At 51.3% G+C, this 18,994-nt stretch overlaps 2 protein-coding genes across 5 annotated transcripts in view; one reads left to right on the plus strand and one right to left on the minus strand.

Moving 5' to 3' along the window:
• Nucleotides 1–2,264: 2,264 nt before the first annotated feature.
• Nucleotides 2,265–12,255, plus strand: FBXO39 (F-box protein 39). Of its 2 annotated transcripts, none has more exons than XM_020964740.2 (4): nt 2,265–3,447; nt 6,379–7,482; nt 9,352–9,528; nt 9,973–12,255. In XM_020964740.2, exons 2-4 carry the CDS (start codon nt 6,457–6,459, stop codon nt 10,099–10,101), a joined length of 1,332 nt encoding a protein of 443 aa, XP_020820399.1. In that variant the 5' UTR covers nt 2,265–3,447; nt 6,379–6,456; the 3' UTR covers nt 10,102–12,255. The 2 variants fall into 2 exon arrangements, with proteins under 2 accessions (XP_020820399.1, XP_020820398.1); XM_020964739.2 differs by lacking the exon at nt 2,265–3,447 and adding an exon at nt 3,658–3,813.
• A 2,552-nt stretch (nt 12,256–14,807) lies between these two features.
• Nucleotides 14,808–18,994, minus strand: part of TEKT1 (tektin 1) — an 11,247-nt gene continuing 7,060 nt past the window's right edge. For 2 of the 3 annotated variants that reach the window (XM_020964733.2, XM_020964732.2), the window contains exons 5-8: nt 18,793–18,936; nt 17,064–17,286; nt 15,461–15,657; nt 14,808–15,074 (exon numbers count right to left, since the gene is read on the minus strand). In XM_020964733.2, the coding sequence (XP_020820392.1) occupies nt 14,915–15,074; nt 15,461–15,657; nt 17,064–17,286; nt 18,793–18,936 (724 nt within the window). In that variant the 3' untranslated portion in view covers nt 14,808–14,914. The remainder of the gene's footprint in view (nt 15,075–15,460; nt 15,658–17,063; nt 17,287–18,792; nt 18,937–18,994) is intronic. The other variant, XM_020964734.2, reaches the window with a different exon arrangement.

The following is an 18,994-nucleotide window of genomic DNA, read 5'->3' on the forward strand; positions in this document are numbered from 1 at the left end:
ATGGATAAGGGAAGAATTTAGGATTAAACAAAAGATACAGAGAGCATTGTAAAATAGATAATTTTAGTTATATAAAATTTAAAGTTTTTGCACAAACAAAACCAAGGCAACCAAAATTATAAGGAAAGCAGAAAACTGGGGGCGGGGGGGAACTTTGCAGCAAGTATCTCTGATAAAGGCCTCATTTCTCAAATATATAGAGAACTGAGTCAAATTTGTTAGCAACAAAAGTTACTCGAAGCTATTGGTGAACCAGGAAAAAGCAAACTTTTTATTAACAGCCTAGCAAGGCCTGGTGTCCCATGTGTGGGCACACCTTACAGAAGGGAGAGCAGGGCTTCTCGTTCCTAGGCCCACATTGCAGTTCCCTCCTGATTCCCCACTGACTGGGTAATGCAGGGTTTACAGCCTGTCCAGAGTGCCTAATTTCCTCACTGAGTCTCTGACCCTAATCACATCTCCCACCCCTCCATTTCCATATCAACAGCCTCCAGCTGTCAATACTCATCACCCTGATGAATGATATGCAGAAGGAATATTCCCAACCACATTTTCTACAAATGTATAAGAATACAAGTCATTCCCTAATTGATAAATGGTCAAAGGATATGAACAGGCAGTTTTCAGACAAAGAAATCAAAGCTATCTATAGTCATACTAAAAAATGCTGTAAATCATTCTTAATCAGACAAATGCAAATTAAAACAGTTCTGAGGCACCACCTCACACCTATCAGATTAGCTAACATGACAAAACAGGAAAATGTTAAGTGTTGGAGGGGATGTAGAAAAACTGGGACACTAATGAACTTTTGGTGGAGTTGTGAACTGATCCAACTATTCTGAAGAGCAATTTGGAACTATGCCCAGAGGACTATAAAACTGTGCATACCCTTTTTAAAAATAAATTTTTGGGGGCAGTTAGGTGCCACAGTGGATAGAGCTCTGGCCTTGGAGTCAGGAGGACCTGAGTTCAAATCCAGTCTCAGACACTTGACACTTACTAGCTGTGTGACCTCAGGCAAGTCACTTAACCCCAATTGCCTCACCAAAAAGAAAGAATAAATAAATTTATTTATTTTTAGTTTTCAACATTCACTTCCACAAGATTTTGAGTCCCAAATTTTCTCCCCATCTTTCCCTTCCCCTGCCCCCACCCAAAGACAGCATGCAATCTGATATGGACTCTACTTATACATTCATATTAAACCTATTTTCACATTAGTCATGTTGTAAAGAAGAATTAGAACCTATGGGAGAAACCATGAGAAAGAAGAAACAAAGAGAGAGAGAGAGAGAGAGAGAGAGAGAGAGAGACAGAGAGACAGAGAGACAGAGAGAGAGAGAGAGAGAGAGAGAGAGAGAGAGAGAGAGAGAGAGAGAGAGAGCAAATAATATGCTTCCACCTGCATTCAGACTCCATAGTTCTTTTTCTGGATGTGGATAGCATTTTCCATCATGAGTCTTTTGGAGTTGTCTTAGACCTTACATTGCTAAGAAGAAGTTTCCAGGTTTTTCTGAAGTCTGCCTGTTCATCATTTCTTACAGCACAATAGTATTCCATTACATTCACATACCACAACTTCTTCAACCATTCCCCAATTTATGGGCATCCCCTCAATTTCCAATTCTTTGCCACCACAGAAAGAGCTGCTATAAATATTTTTGTACATGTGGATCCTTTTCCCATTTGTATGACCTCTTTGGGATACAGACCTAGGAGTGCTATTGCTGATCAAAGGGTATTGCGCATACCCTTTGATCCAGCAATGCCACTGCTAAGTCTTTATCTCAAAGACATCCAAAAAAAGTGCAAAGGACCTATTTGTACAAAAATATTTATAGCAACTATTTGTGGTAGCTAAGAATTGAAAATCAATGGAATGCCCATCAATTGGGGAATAGCTGAACAAGTTGTGGTATATGAATGTAATGGAACAAGAAATGACAAGCAGGATGATTTCAGAAAACCCTGGAAAGACTTATATGAACTGATGAATGCTGAGTGAAGCAAGCAGAACCAGGAGAATGCTGTGCATAGTAACAGGAACATTGTGCAATGATCAGCTGTGACTGACTCAGCTTTTCCCAGCAATACAATGATCCAAGACTACCCCCAAAGGACTCATGATGAAGCTGACTCTCTGGCTCCAGAGACAGAACTGATATTGATTGAAGAAAGACTGAAGCAGGCTAGTTTTCACTTTGTTCCTTCCATTTTTTTCATTAGTCTTCTTGTACAAAATGACTAATATGGAAATGTTTTACATAATTTCACATACATAACATATATCTAATTGCTTACCCTCTCAGGGCAGGAGAGGGATAGGATTTGGAATTCAAAACTTTAAATGAGAATACTAAAAAAAAATTTTTGAAAGAGAGAGAAAAGCCAGAGGAAAGAATTTGAATTTGCACCAACTTGTTCTGGCCAAAGGACTTAGCCCTTAGAATGGCTCTGGGGGAGGGGAGGGAATCTTCATTCCTTCCCCTCCCCACTCATGGAAGTCCGAGCTCCAAGAAAGTTCTCAAACCATAGCCCTGTGAGTTTGCCCCATGTAGAATACAGATTTATTTATTCCCAAAGAATGAAATGCACACCCAACTTCCCAGTTAAATTAAACAAGGATGGAATTTGCGGCTCCTGGAACCATCCGGGGGTGGCCACTGGCCTCCAGGACCCTGCTCAGATTGTTCTCCTACTGGGAAAAGCCACTGCCCACACCCATGGTGGGGGTTGGTGCTGCCCCTCTTCCTCTGCTCTGTGCTTCTCAGAGGCTTCCTGATTGGGGTGGGGGGAGCAGTGTTGGTTGTCTTGGGAGAGTTTTAGCTTTTCCAGAAAGTGTTTGAACTTCCTTCTTCTGTCCTTTAGACACCCCCAGCAATTAAGCATGACCACCCAGCCAAACAGTCCAACACAAGTGGTTGGGGGAAAGGGTGTGTCACGTTTCACCCTCCTGCTAGAAAGGAGGAGACCACTGGGATCTGGGGGCTGTGCTAGAGCGGAGTTCCACTGATCTGGAGGTAGGGACAATGAATTCTAGACCCCAGATAGTTGACTACCTTTAAACAAGGAATCTCTGTGCCTTGGTTTCCCCATCAGTAAAACAGATATGACTTACTTGTCCTCTTATCCTCTTTCAAAGACCTGAACAAGATCTTGAACTAGACCCTGACAGGCAAGAGGCAGACAAGCCCTTTACCTCCTGACAACCAGACATTTTGCAGGAGTCTTGCGCTGTCTCAAGGACGCAATACTCCCATGAAAACCATGGTTCTAACTCCTTCAGGAGTCTATCCTCTGACAGCATCCAGGCTGTGCCTCTCCACCGGTCCTTGACGTCTTGATGAAGGTGAGAATCAGAGGTGCAAGAGCAGTCAGAAGGGGGAGGCCCTTAAGGACGGCCCAGCAAGTCCACGATCCCGAAGTGAGGAAGCCCAGAAAGAGGTAAGGCTTTTCTCAGCGTCGCGGAGCGGGACAGTGGCAGGGTTTCATCCTTCCCGAGCTGGAAGAGGGGCTGGGAGTGGTCATCCCTTCCCTCATCCACAGACCGGGGACTTGGGCGGGAGAAGGGCAGTGCCTCCCCTCCTCGCCAGGGCCTGGAGGCGTCATAAAGGCGCCCCCTTCACCCCAGTTAGCCGTGAGCGACTTCCCTGCCAGCCGGCTGCTGCCTGCGTGCCCACGGAGCCCTGGGCGCATTTGACCAAACACAGGCGGCGGCGCAGGCCCCCGACGGACTAGGGCCTCGCACAGGAGGGGGCGGGCGCGCTCCAGCCTGCGGCGGTGGCTGCAGCAGGACCCAGGGCACAGCTGGTGCGTGGCGGCGGCCCCCAAGAATGCTATGGGGGTAGACCAGGGTCGTGGCCAGGGGGATGGGATGGGGCGGTCCAGGGTCCCAGTCACCGTCCCTTTGAGCGCTGCAGCAAGATCCCTGCTCCACTTTAGCCGCAAGACTCTTCCCCGGCCAATTCCCTAGACTTAAAAAACCTGGCCCTAGCCCCGCAGCTCCGATACCCAGCGCCCCACGAGGGTCCCGCAGCCGCCTTTCCTTTTGGGGCTGAGTCAAGAACGCCACCTCCGCCCTGTCTCTGCTCCACCCCATCCCGCCTTCCCCAACCTTGGCGTTTGACTGGGAACCGTTAGTTCTCAGACTAGAAGAAAAGAAATTAGGGAGGACCTTTTCCTTGGGGGTGAGGGGTGGGGTTAAAGCAAGCTGAGAGTGATTGCTCGATCTCCACTGCTCTTCCCCCTTCTCCTCCTTCTCCCTCTTTCCATTTTCCTCCCTCCTTTTCTCTTCTCCTCTTCCTCCTCCCTTCCTCAGCCACTAGCTACCTTCCTCTTTAATTTGGAGAGGAAACTAGAGATTTGTTAGGTCCATTCAGCATCTCTTAGGATTCTGTGCCTCATTTGTAATCTTAAAGAACAAGATCTAAATTTCCCACCAATTTGCCATCTCCCCTAAGCAGGGTTGCAGACAAATTTAGTGATGACTCCTCTGTCCCAGGAATTTCCTGGGTGCTCTCTCCCTCTCCTCCCTCCACTCCACTGCTCCACTCTCTCCTCTCTCTCTGTCTGTCTCTGTCTCTGTCTCTCTCTGTCTATCTGTCTGTCTGTTTCTCTGTTTGTCTGTCTGTCTCTGGAGGGGTCTCCTGAGTGGGGTCCCTGTCCTCAAAGAGGGGTTCAGTCACAGAATCACATTCTGAGAGGTGGGAGGGATCTGAATGGCCCAGTTTTGGAGAAGGGGAGGTAGCCTATTTTGGAGGACAATGTCAGGCCAAGGGGGATGGGCACAGTGTTTCCCCTCCTTGCTCAGATTCCTCCACAGGCTAGGGGAGAGGGGACTTGGAGCTTGACCTTGAAGGCTGGGGTATGACTTGGATTGGGGGGGAATCTGAGGAAAGGGGATGCAGGGGAGGGGAAGGGGGAACTGTAACTGGGAGCAGAGGCAGGCAGCCAAGGAAGCTCAGGGGAGACTGACCCAGGGGATGAGGGGAAGGGCAGGAAGAAGATTGCAAGGCAAGGGCTGTGCTCTGTGTGTACAGTGACACTGGCCTTCCAGCTGCTCCTCACACAGCACCCTCCATCACCAGACTCCAGGCATTTCCTCTGGCTGTGCCCCCTGTCTGGGGGACAGTGCACCCTCCCATCTCCATCCCCATCTTCTGCAGGAAGGAAAACTTTCTTTATGCCCCTCAATGCTCCACTCTCCCTTCTTTTATCACTTTTTCTCATCTAGAGTTTGCCCATATTTGTTTGCTAGTTGTCTCCCATGAACTCCTTGAAGGTGGGGGGGGTGGGGGTGCTGTCTTTTGCTTCTTTTTGTATTGCCATCATTTACTGCAGTACCCACCACACAGTAGGTGCTTAATAAATGCTTATTGACTGACTGATTATATAGATGACAGACAGGAGCAGCTATGCATGTGAGCAGGCAGGTAGATAGTTACATAGATACATAGAAAAAGAGGTGGACAGACTGATAGGAAGGCAGGCAGATATAGACAGAAGGATAGATGGATGGATGGATGTACAGAACCAAGCAAGAAATGGGCTGACAGGCAGGCAACCTGGCAAGCAGACAAATTGGCAGACTGGATGGTGAGGAGACCGATAAAAAGCCAGCCTGGCAGCTTGATGGGTACATAAGGGCAAGCAGAGAGAGATGGGCCTGGGGCAGCTAGGTGGCTCAGTGGATAGAGCACTGGCCCTGAAGTCGGGAGGACCTGAGTTCAAATCTGACCTCAGACCAAACACTTAACACTTACTAGCTGAGAATGGGAAGAAAATTGAGGAGCTCAGGGATATGCTCTCAGAAATTATTTGAAAAGGCAAGCAGACAGACAGATGCTCAGATAGATGGATGGACAGACAAGCAGACAGACTGGCAGGTAGACGGAAAGAGAGATTGGCAGACACTAAGCTGATATACAGACAGACAAGTAGACAGATTGGCAAACACAGAGATAGGCAGAAATATGGAAATATAGATGGCAGACAGATAAAAAGATGGATAGACAAGGAGAGAGAGGAGAAAGAGAGAGAGGGAGACAGAGAGACAGAAAGAGAGGCACACAGATGCCCAGATGGGTAATAGGCAAGTAAAGTAGAGACAGGTAGAAAGATAGATGGACAGACCAATACAGGGAGACAGAAAGATGAACAAACAGATAAACAGACACAAAGACAGGCAGATAGGTGGACAGACAAGACAGACAGACAGTAAAGCAGGTAGGCAGACAGGGCCAGGGAAGCAGACGAATAGACAGGCAGATAAGCAGATGCACCCAAACAGATGGGCAGCCAGCTGGGCAGAGGATGAACAAACAAGAAGACAGAGACTGAAGATCCTCTCCTCCTTGCTTCCCTCCCCCCCCCCAGGAACCAAGTGGCTCCTTGTCCCCTCTTGGCGACCTGCCTCCACCACCGCCTCCCTGGAGCACCCCGCTGGCTTTCCCTATGGATGAAGAGAGCGACCTGGCCCAGGGCCACGAGCAGAGCTGCTGGGCCAGCCTGCCTGACGTGTGTTTGCGCCGGGTGTTCTGGTGGCTAGGAGACAGGGACAGGTCTCGGGCGGCGCTGGTCTGCAGGAAGTGGAACCAAACGATGTACTCCGCCGACCTGTGGCGGTGCCGCACCATCACTTTCAGCGGGAGACCTTCCCGGTCCCACGCGTCGGAGTTCGAGTCGGCGCTTTGGTACGTGAAGAAGTTCGGCCGCTACTTGGAGCACCTGGAGATCAAGTTCCTGAACCCGTACAACGCCGTGCTGACCAAGAAGTTCCAGGTGACCATGCGGGGCCTGCTGTCGTGCCTGGGCAAGAGCAACAGCCGCCTCAAGTCCCTCTCCATCCAGCATCTGGAGCTCGACCGGCTGGTGTGGAGGAGCAGCATCCGCACGTCCTTCATCAAGAGCCTGAGCTTCTTCCTGAAGAAGGTGAGCAAGCACCTGGCCTACCTGAACCTGAAGGGGGCGCGGCTGGCCGTGGAGCAGGGCTGCCATGTGCTCAGCGCGCTGAGCCACCTGCGCAGCGAGAGCTTCGCCTCGGAGCTCAACCTGGAGGACTACTTCAGCCACCACCTGGCGGTCTACAGCAGCCCGCAGTTCAACCAGACAATGGCCATGTTTCGGAGCCTGGCCGTCCTGACGCTCAACTATAACTGCATCTCCGACGAGCTGCTCGAGACCCTGGGAGAGAACAATGCCAGCTCCCTGTGGACCATCAACATCAAATGCCACATCCACGACCCCCACGGCCAGGTCATCTGGGGCATGTCGTGGGCCAAGCTGGCCAAGCACGCAGCCAACCTCAGGGTCAACTTCTTCTTCGAACGGGTCATGAAGCACGAGCGTCTGACCCGAATCCTTCTGCAGGAGATTCCCGTCAGAAGTGTCAGCCTGAGAAGTTGCTACTTCAGTGACCCCGACTGGTCTATGCGGCCAACCCTCACTGACCTGCTGCCCACCTACCGCCACACGCTGCAGGTAGGCCAGGAGGTTCCGCTTCTTGGGGAAGGAAGGGGAAGGAAAAGAGAAAGATAGGGGAAGATCGCTGGTGGGGATGGATGGATCAGGCTGTGGTCTGTTGTTATTGTCGTTTTTTAATAATTGGGAGGGGGTACTTTGGCATGTTTATAAGGAACAGGGAAGGGAGACAGTAGACAGGGAGAGATTAAAGATGAGAGAGAGAGAGAGAGAGAGAGAGAGAGAGAGAGAGAGAGAGAGAGAGAGAGAGAGAGAGAAAGAGAGAGAGAGAGAAGGGGGCAGCTAGGTGGCGCAGTGGATAGAGACCGGCCCTGAAGTCAGGAGGACCTGAGTTCAAATCCGGCCTCAGACCACACACTTCACACTTACTAGCTGTGTGACCCTGGGCAAGTCACTTAACCCCAATTGCCCCCCAAAAATAAATAAGTAAAGATGAGAGAGAGAGAGAGACAGAGTGACAGAGACAAGGAGATAGACAGAGAGACAGAGGGAGGGAGAGACAGAGAGAGAGACAGGGAGACAGAGACAAAGACAGAGAGAGAGAAAGGAGAATCTGCTAGAAGACAAGATGAAATGGGATTAAGGATGCATGTAGAGAAGGGTTAGTCTTAACTAGGAGAAGGGTCACCTCATCATTAGAAATATGAGTGGTGAAAGATATCTGAATTTGTGTGAGATGAGGAGGCAAGAAACCTTCAGAGACTGGCCTCTATTCTTCTGTGATATATGAGGTGAAGTTCTCAGATGAGAGGGCGAGGGAAGGAGATACTGAGGAAGGCTTAAGGAGAGAAGAGGTTTACAGCAGACACTGTGTTGTGTGGGATAGAGAATCGATTAAGGAGGCAAAGGATACTTAGCTTACTGCAATGGAAGCCCAGTTGGGATTAGCTAACATAACCATGTAGACAACTCAATCAACACAAAAGGCTCCACAGTTTTCCCTAGCTCTATTAGGCAGCACATGAAGAGGGGAGAAGGAGGTGGGTGGTGGTAATGATTCAGAGTTGGGGTTTAGCCAGTTGTAGATGGAGATAGGCCAAGAGGGCCAGAGGTTCATGAACAGAGGATGGGGTGGGGTTGAGTTGGTTCACAGAGGGGTCAAGACAGAGTGGGCAGGACAGTATAAACATTGCATATAGGGTGATGGTCTAGGGAAGAATGGAAGGATTAGAGGTCATGATGAGAACAAAAAAGGAGGGGTGAAGGTTATAAGGCATAGGGAAAGACAGAATGATAAAAGATTATACTCAATGTTCAAGAACAAGGAAATGGAACACTTGTGGGGGGTGGCCTATTCAAGGTGAGGGGGGGCATCTCTAAGTGTAGCTAAGACTGAGTGGAGGGCCACGAGGTCATTCCTAAGTAGCTTGAGGAAGTGGGAAGTCCGAGGACTTGAAGGAATTGACCATCAAGTCTTCTAGCAGAGGACAGGAATTGAGGAGTGAAAGACTGTGAGTCAGGCCCTGAACTCTAGGTCCTGAGGGTCCTGAGGGTCGTGAGGGAAGTGGCAGCCAGGATCTGGGAAAGAGCAGGCGGACGCTTTGTTCAAGGCATCCCAGTTGTGCTGGCTGTCTTAGCACTGACTGATGCTTGGCAGTCAAGGCTCTCTGGGCTTAGCTCCTTCCTCTCCCCAGCAGGTTCCTTGTTTAGTTCTGCCCTGGGGTCTTTGATGCCCAGGGCACAGGCCTGCCATGGTGCTTGTGGACAGATATGAGGATGGCTTCCCTGCCAATTTCCTCTGGGGGTCTCTGCCCAGGAGTGAGGTAGCCAAGGTGCCAGGAAGGTGCCCAAGAGATAAGCAGAGGGCTCCTGGCTCCTCCTCTTCTTCCACATGAGACCTGATTTCTTTTCTCTCTGATCCTTTCCCAGAAATTAACTTTCGAATTCAACAACAACCATGAGTCTTTGGATGAGGAGCTTCTCCACCTCATCTTGTCCTGTGAGAAGTTGTTTTACTTCAAAATCTGGGCCTTCCTAGACGTCAAATTTGTGGAGAGAATCTTGCAGAGCCAGGAAGAAGGCAAATGCATGCTTCGCACACTCAAGGTAGCCAGTCCCCTGGGGACCTCAGCTTCCCAACCAGGACTCCATATCCCACAATGCCTGGGCCTGCAGGGCTGATGCTCCCTTGGTCAGGTCAGCAGTCGCTAAGTGGCAGAGACCTGCCCTTCCCCCATGTGCCAGTGGCTGTTGAGATGAGTGTAGTGAAGAAAAGAACCTGGGTCCCAATCCCAGTGTGGCCTCTCACCAGCTCCTGTCCATCTACACTTACTCTGTCCCTTCCTTGGCACAGTGAGGGGGTGGGATTCTGTCCTTTCAGACTCTGAAACCTTGAGAAGGTGCTGAGATTTCCACTTAGTCTGCCCATGGGCTTTTGGGGGGAGGGTTATTATTCTTACTAACTGGACTTTTACCTCACTGGTTGCCTGTGTAAGGACCCCACAGTAACTGTGTATGTGGGGTGGGGTGGGACTTTCTGTGTTGATCAAGGTGAGAATTTACACAAACAGATATGAGACAAATGAAGAGGACAGAATGTTGCGGGACATTTACCGAAAGTACAGAAACCTGATCGATACAGAGTTTAACTATTTTGTCATCGCCTACCCCATGATGTGAGGAGCACACCCAGGAGGAGAGTGGCTTTGCTGCCCTGGGGCTTCTGAGCCCTGTCCTCCACAGAGCTGTCCCTGGAGCCTTCCTCAGAGCCTGGTTCTCCCTGCAGCCAGAGCAGAATCCTGAGTGTGTGGGGCCAGGTGCTCTCCCAGCCTCCCAAGTCCTTTAAATGCTGTCTTTACATCCACCCTGGGCTGCTGATTCCTCTGCTTGTCATATTGTCTGTTTTTTTTCCCCACCTCACTCCCTGACTCAGGCTCACCCAGGCCCTGGACCTGACTCCCCTTGGACTGACTTCAAATTGGGTCCTGATACTTTAGCAGTGAGTTTTCTTAGGCCCAAGTTCACAGTTTCAAGGCAGACCCCTTCCCCTCTCTCAAGAGCGCCTACTAGATGGAGGCCATCTTGTAATGGGAAGTCAGTCCTCTGTCCTAGAATGACAAAGAGGGGCATGTAACAGGCAGAAAAACCTGGCCTTGGTGCCAAGACTTTCCTGATGATTACAACAATCATCTAAAGTGGCATAGGCTGTCTGATGTGGGGGGCAGGGTATCCCTGAGGGCTTCTGGGCCAGGTCTGGCTTGGGCTGAATACTGTCTTAGGGCTCTGCCAGCTCAGGGGTCTCTGCTTGGAGCCCCCAGCTCCTGAAGAAAAGAAGAAATCCTGGATTCCCTCAGATTGTCTCTGTCCTACATTCATCAGGTGGGTCAGCGCTGCCCATTTGATAACCCAGCTTCCTCTTCCTCCTTTGCCTCCTCCTCCTCTGCTTTTCATCCCCCTGGCCCGACTGTCCTGGGAGCTTGGCTCTGGATTGGGCTGGGCTCAGCTCCTGTTGGTTGATGGACAGATTGTTCCTTCTGGAATGGGGGTGGCAGAAGAGGCTTTTGGGCTTCTTGGATCCAGGCTTCAGCTCTGAGAAGTCAGCTGGTGGGCGTGTGCCTTGTCCTGGTGGAGAGACCTCTGCTGGCCAGTCCACTCACACCTGGCTTCTGGGAAGACAACTATTGGCCAGGTGACTGGGGTAGCAGGAAGCATGAGGGTCAAGGTCCAGATTCCTGGTCCCTGCCCCTCAGCGGCCTTCATTCTCTTTGGTGCATGGCCTACCCTGCCTCATTGTGTTTGAGGGCTCAGTGTATCTCTTGTCTCACCTGCACCCTAGCACCAAGGGACCACAAGTGGAGGTGTGGGGACAGCACCTCTGGCCTCGGATGGGAGAACCTCAGGGGCCCTGTTAGGCATGCTGGCCCAGGACATGGCTGTGTCCTCTAGTGCTAGGGGATCCATCCCATCTTGGGGTTCTCCTGGGACATTCTTGGGGTCTGAGATCAGGATTGCAAGGGGTTTGGGGCTGCCACAGTTGCCAGTGGGTCCGTGGTCTGTGATAAAAGTTGGCTCATGGACTTGTCTGAAGCAAACTAAGGATGGTTCACTTGGAGAAGGTGAGAATGACAAGGGTCCGATGGGACCAGCCCTCCTATGCTTGGCCCCAGGGGCAGCATCAGGAGCAAAGTGGGAGAGAAGGGGAAGACGCAGGAAGGCCACTTGGCTGGGGGTCAGGAGAAGCTGCCTAACCCACAAGCTGTCCTAGTATGGAAGAGGCTGACCCAGGAGGCAGCAACCTAGCCGAGGGTGAATGACCTGGTCAAGGGGTCTGTCATCATTTTCAGCTCTGGGATTCTGCTGAGTGACCCGAGACCCTACTTTCCCCCAGAGTAGACCCAAGGACAACTGGCAAGCCAGCAAACCCAGGCCAGGGTTAACGACATCAGCTCCATTCCAGCAGGACTGGATGGTGGGACTGGACACCATTTACCAAAAGCCTCCAGGAGAGGTGCTGAAATACACTGCCCTTCTCTCAAGAAAGAGGTGGGGAACCATGGATGATGAGTACACATCCAGAGAGGTGCAGGAGAATATCAGGAAGACACAAAAGACTTCTCTCAGCAAAGCTGGAAGGGGCAGAGCCTGCTGCTTCTCACCAGCTAAAACCTCCAGGTAGGAGACAAGAGATACACTAAGGTAATGGGTGCACTCACACATTGTTCCACCTCCTTATTACACAAGCTGCCCCCCCCCAATTAATGATCCCTGATTGCCCATGACCTGAACTACACCCTGGGACCCTGTCTTGATTTTTAAAAAATAATTTTCCCCCAATAGCTCTATTTAATTTTATTGTCAATTCAGAATTCTCTCCCTCCTCTTTCCCCTTGCCCCTCTCCTCACCTAAGGAGAAAGCCAGAAAAACAAAACGCATTACAAATATGTCTAGTCAAGCAAAATAAGCTAAGACTACAAATAGAAGCAGCTAGGGGCAGCTGGGTAGCGTATGGAGAAACAGCTGCGTCTGGTGTTGGTAAGGCCTGGGTTCAAATGTGGCTTCAGACTCTTACTAGCCATGTTACACTGGACGAATCACTCAACCCTGTTTGCCTCAGTTTCTTTATCTGTAAAATGAGCTGGAAAAGGAAATGGCAAACCGCTTCAGTATCTTTGCAAGGAAACCCCAAATGGGGCCACAAAGAGGCAGACATGACTGAAAGAACCATACAACTGAAAAATAAAAAGGCAAGGGGAGAAAATCCATTTCAGTAAGCCCTCTATGGCCAGCAGCTCTCTCAGAAGGTGGGCAATACGTTTCATCACAGGTCTTTTGCAATTGTGGTGGATCATTGTCTTGATCGTTATTAAGTCTTTCACATAATTACAATGTTGCTGTTACTGTATATAGTTTCTCCTGGTTCTGCTCACTTCACTTTTCATCAGTTCATGCAAGTCTTCCCAGATTTTTCTGAAAGCATCCTGCTCATCATTTCTTACAGCACAATACTGAACCATCACAATTGTACCCTGCTTGTTCATCCATTTCCCCAGTTGATGAGCATTCCCTCGATTTCCAATTCTTTGCCACCACAAAAAGAGCTGCTCTATTTATACACACATAGGTCCTTTTCCTTTGATCTTTTTGGGATAGGACCTAATATTACTGAGTCCAAGGGTATGCACAGCTTAATAGCTTCAGGGACATGGACTAGGTCTTCATAAGAGGAAGGAGAATACAATGGGAATCCTCCCACCCTGCCGAGGAACAAAGCCAGCGCTGGTACCAGCCATTAGCTGGTACTTGGGATTGTGGGAACTCTGCCGGCTCAGGAAAGAGGATCGACTCTGGATGAGCCCAAGCACCATGAGACTGGAGGATGTGCAGCACCTTAGGGAAGGATTATTGGATGCTTGGGACACCATGAACTCTTTCCTTTTTGGACTATATAAGCACTGAGGATGTGAGACCCACTGGCAAAACTGTAACTAGGGTGGGTTCAAGAAGGCTTTGACTGGCAGGGTGCCAACATGGAGGTGGGCATGTTCCTCTTCTAAACCACCAACTTGGCTGTACATGGCACAGCCCTCAGCTGCCATCTGTATGCAGGGTTCCATTACCATTGCATGGAGAGAGGTCCTGGGCTGTGTTTTACCTTGTTCACTACCACACCTGTGGCTTAATGCCTCCTACCCACAGCCTCTTCCAGTGAATTAAAGATGGGTCATCAGCCTCTCTATAGTGATAACCAAGTCACCCTCTCCCCACAGGGCAACTGCACCTGTCTGGGGCAGATTATACCAGGGATCCACTATAGACCTTCTGCAAGGGACTCCTGTGACACCTCTCCTCACAGTGGAACCCCAAGATCTCTCCCTTGGGACAGAGTCCTGGGGTCACTCCCTGCCATGGGCTTTTGTATCCAAGACAATGGGGCTCCTAGTTACTACTCTGCTCACTGGAGGGGTGAAGGAAAATTGTCTTATTACTTAGTTTTTCTAGGCTTGCCTAGGAGTCTCTTACGCAGTTTTTATTGGTTTAAATAAAGTCAGTACTATCTCTTGCTAGGACCACCTAGTGCTGAGTCAAATCCTGAGGTCCCCAGGGAAAATCTCAGGTAAAGCAGGAACAGCACATGATTGGGAAGAAGCCTCCAAGATTGAGCCCTGTCTCTGTAAACAGAGAGCTTTGTTTCAGTGAGACTTGTACACTTGGTGGAGACATTTTCTGGGCATGTCTCCCATGACATGGGAGCCGCTTTAATGCCAGGCCATCAGATCGTGTGGGAAAGGCTCCACCCCTCCACAGGTGCAGCAGCTTGCACTGTCCCAGGCAGTCCCCTGGAGAGCCCTGCCCAGAGCAGGTCCTGCCCATGACGCCTCATTAGTCCCAAGGCTTTGACCAGAATAGGTAGTCACCTTTTGCAGTCAGGTGCCCAGGGCAGGTAGCCACTCTTCCCCAGCACTCACTGGCTTGCACACACTTTGTGCTCATGAGGGTCTATCTAAACTAGGCCACTCTTGGTACAGAAAGCATGGCCCCACCCACTCTCTGCTGCCCAATTAAATCAAACAGCCCTGAAAAGAATGCAACCTGTGCTTCCTCTCCTAAGCTTGTGGGGCACAGGCAGAGAGGGTGCCAAGAGTTAGTTGTGTCTTGGGCTTCCTCGCACCTGCAACCTATGCCAGAAGCATCCTGAACAGGCCCCAGCCCTTGTCTTAGTCCAGAGCCAAAGCCAGACGTTTGTGTGAACAGGGCTAACTCTCCCTGTGTTCTTCAGTTACTGAGGAACCCCTCAAGCTCGCCCCATGTCTGTGCACTCCCAGAGTCTCTGTGCTGAACCCCAGGGGACTTGCCCTGAACATGCAAGGCACTGACCAGTTGCAAGTAGAGGCCTGTGCCTGTGGCTACTTGGTTTAATGGAGTTGGTTTAATGAAAATCAGAAATCTTCTATTGGTATACCAGAGAAGAGGGGCGGGAGCCGCCTGCCTTGCTCAGAAGTCACTGTGGAGGACGCTCTTCCTCATCTGCAGGCAGAGGACCTCATCGATGTAGATGGTGTTCTCCTTCACCTGGATCTCCTCCTGCAGTGAGAGCTGCCGGCGGCTCAGTCCTTTCAGCTCAGCCTCCGCTTGGGCCAACATGTCCTTTAGCCTGACACAGGAAGAGCAGTCCAACACCAGACACCCTTGGGACAGCCAACCCAGAACCTCCAACCCCCTCCCAGTGCCAAGGCTAATGCAGACCCAAATTCCCAGGTCCTCACCAGAGAAGGACCCCTGCTGCCATGAGGCCCAGCCCCCTTGTCTTTGCACACTGGTAAGAACACAGCAGAACCACAGAAGACGCTCGCCTTTCATGGCCTACCATGGAAAGAGTCCCAGCTCTGGCTCTCACCAGCTGAGTGACCCGGAACAAGATTGCCAGCTCCATGGGTCTTAAGTCCTAGGGCACGACCAAGGTGGGATCTCCCACCCTGGAGACCCCGGTGCCTTTACCTAGAGGAGCAGAGGGATGGCTTCCTGTGGGCCACCACTCACCTTCCAATGTTGCAGGTGATCTCCTGGACTTCCTTTATCAGGCAATACTGTACCACATCCCGGCACAGCTCCACATTGGGCCGATGGCTGCGAGACTCTAGGCGTGTCTGAGCCACTTTGGCAGGGCCCTCTTTGGCAAGGATGGCTTTATTTAAAGCTGCAATGTTGTTTTCCTGGGAGGTAATCTCATCCATCACCTGAGCAAGCCAAGGCAAGTGAGTGCATGAGTCCCTGCCCAAGGTCTGCACTCAGCAACATGAGGCTCAGGGTCTAGCCTCCTCTTCAGATCCACTAAGGCTGCAGCCCATGGCCCAAGGTCCAAGCATTCTTTGAGCCCCTTATCACTCCCCCTCCACTCTCATCTTCCTGACAGGGATCTGCTCCACAGCCCATGGTCCAAGCAGACCTCCAGCCCCTCTCCCCACACCACACCCTGTCATCCTACTGGCTGGAATGCTCACTCATGCAGACTTGTCTACAAATGGGCTAGATCAGAAGCTATCATGGGTCTCTAAAGTCTGTTCCCTATTCCACCTGTCTCCAGCCTCTCTTTCTGCTACTCTCTCCCACCACACAAATCCTTGGTTCTAACCGGGCTGCACTTCCCATGCCCCACCTGGAGTCCCATCTCCATGTTTTCTGCAAGCAAAGCCTTCCTCAATCTTCCCCCCTCATCTAAGTCTTACCTCTAGACCCACCTGCTCCCTCTCCAAAGCCTCCTGCTGCCTCAGGCCTCTGCCTACACTGCTCATTTGGTACCCAGCACCCTGCCTCCCCTCTGAGCAGAGTCCCTGACCATGGGGCCTGGCAGAACCACCATGAACACGTTACATTCTGTCTCCAGGGCTGAAGCCAGGATCCTGCACCCAACCATCTGGAATGGTCACTACCTTTTAGACCAATAAAATGAAGCAAGGAGAGAATAAGTGTGTAAGCTTGGCTATGGCTATGTGCTCAGGGTATGACTTTGGAGCATCAGCTGCAGGACCTGGGGATCCCATGGACCAGAGAGCTCAGAGGGGTCTTTAGCTGAGCCCTGGAATGTAGGCTAGAGGAGGAGGGGAGAAGGCTGTCAACTGGCCTATGATGCCTCTGAGACCAGAGCCCAAGGAAGCTGGTCAGCCGACCACTGGCCAGGGTGCTGAATGCAGACCTGAAGCGGGCAGATGCTTCTAGCTGGAGCCTCTGCATGTGGCAGGTGCACCTGGCACAGGAGGCATTCTTGAGAGGCATGTTAAACTGAGGTGTTTGGAGGGCAGGGGCAGACTTAGCCCCCAGATTCTTCTGGACCTGCCCGACCACAAATAGCACATGGGACTGGATGAAAGGATGCCTGAGGGCCCTTCCAGGCTAAACCTGGAAGATCTGATGCTGCTGAGTAACTTCAAAGCACGTCCTGTAGGTTGGCTGTGTCTGGCCCAGGAAAGCAAGCCTTGGCCAGACTTAGATGGGATCCCGCCCCAACTTCCAACAAAAGCCACAACCAACAAGTAGAAGGTGACTGGATGGCCCCCTTGCCTAATACGCAGCTGCCCATTCCACAGGCTGGATGCCAAGGGTGCAGCCCCACCCCTGCCCCCTGGCACTGCCACCCAAGCATCACCTTGGCAAGGTGTGTAGCCAACTTGTCCTTGGCATCTTTTGTTTCTTTGATCCGGTTTTGTAAAGCAAGGTTCACAGTCTCAAACTGTTTGCGTAGGTCATTGGCTGTCTGGGACAGAATTCTGTTGATCAAGGCCTCAAGTGCCAGCGTGTTATTCCTCTGTTTATCTGCCTTCTCCACATTGACATTGGAGAAATCCACCCAGTCATCAACACTCACAGAGCTGGAAGAGAAGGTACAACAGGGACACTCTGGGAGGCCAAAGGCCAATGGCCAGTGTGCGTGACACAGAGGCTGCTGCCTGCACATGGAGGATCTTTGTGCAAGGACAGGGACCAGAGCAGGGCCTCGGGCTGGGGATGGACAAGCTCCCTGTGCAGAGGGCAGACCACCCTGCAGCCCATGGGGACAGACCTCTCCTCATCATCTGCCAGACTGCCAGCTCCCTGAGGGCAGGACCTCGGCCTCATGCACTCACTTGGTGTCTCAGAAGCCAGGAACTTTACCCATAAAATGTTTGAAATGTTTGTTGAATGAGTGAAAAAGAACTAAACCAGTGTCCCACCAATGCCCCAGGCCCAGAATAGGGCTGGGACAATGCGGGGTCAGTGGGACAGGGCCCTGGCCCACTTCAACAGCTGCTTTCTTGGACATGATAGGAATTTCTTTCATTCTCAGTGGTCCAATAGGAGCCTTACTGGCCAAGCAATATCGACCCAGCTTTCTCCATGGCCTTTGGCAGCCGCCGAGAAAGAAAGGACTTTTCCAAGAGAAGTCAACAATGGGTGCTGACTTGGAGCAGAGCTGGGCCCCATGGCTGGGTCCACAAGCTCATTCGGTCCCAATCTATGGGCCGCATTGATCTGAGCTTATCCTATGCCCCAGCACAGACTTCTTCTCTCCCCCCTGCCCCAGGCCAGAAATACAACTAGACTCAGAGCTCTGGCCTTTGAGGACACAGCCTCTCCTGCCATCCCAGACTGCCCTCTCCCAAGCCGCTAGGCTGGGCCTGCAGACCACAGCCTCTGTCTGGAGGGAGAGCCTCCTCTCATATCCCACTCTGCTCACTGCACCCCTCCCCTTTTCCTTGCTGCTGGATCAGGGTTTTGCGGTTCCTGGGTCCCTAAAGAGGAGATCTTCTCCCTTCCCTGCCTGCCTGCCCTGCCCCAAAGAGGGTGGCTCAGCTGCTCAGGGCCTAAGGCTGGGGGTGGTTTAATAAACCACTTTTCTTTTGCTTAGACCTCACAGTAGAGTGGAGGGGAAGGGAAGGGGGTAGGGGGAGGGGCAGGCCTTTGGCCTAGGTGTCTACAAAGAGCTGAGAAGATTGGGACAAGCTGGAGGCAACAGGAGACCTGGGGAAGCAAGGAGGTCGGCTCTCAGTGGAGGCCATGGCCTCACTTGGCCCAGCCCTGGGAACAGTGACCAGAGCAGAAGCCATGTGAGCTTAGGCTGGGCGTAGCTGAGAGGGTTCTGGGAAGTAGCTGGGTCTACACCCACCAGGCAGGGCAAGAAGGCAGTGCTGGTGGGGACTGCCTGCTCCCTGCAGAGGAGGTTGTCAGGGGACATTCCAAAAGCTTCTCTCTAACCTGCACTCCCTGCCATTGTGGCCCTCAGTGGCTAGCCATCCCTACCAGACTCGGCTGAGCCAGTACCAGGAATGGGTCCAGAAGGAAATCCCACTCTCACTCCAGCACCATGCCTTGTACATGGAGGCCCCCCCCCCACATACTTGGGCTCAATTCTGACAACATTATTGGCATAGCAGATATCAGGGTTGTTGTTGGTGAGAGAGGCACAGAAGTCATCGATGGTCAGAGCAACAAATTTGTCCTTCAGATCCTTCTCAAGGTGGTATTTAGCAGCTCGGTTCAGCCTGGAAAAGCCCAGAACCAAACACACCCCATGCACATGACGCGCCCGTGCATGCAGAG

This window comes from Phascolarctos cinereus, unplaced genomic scaffold (genome assembly GCF_003287225.1).
Source record: "Phascolarctos cinereus isolate Bilbo 61053 unplaced genomic scaffold, phaCin_HiC Scaffold_7;HRSCAF=346, whole genome shotgun sequence".
Lineage (NCBI taxonomy): Eukaryota > Metazoa > Chordata > Mammalia > Diprotodontia > Phascolarctidae > Phascolarctos > Phascolarctos cinereus.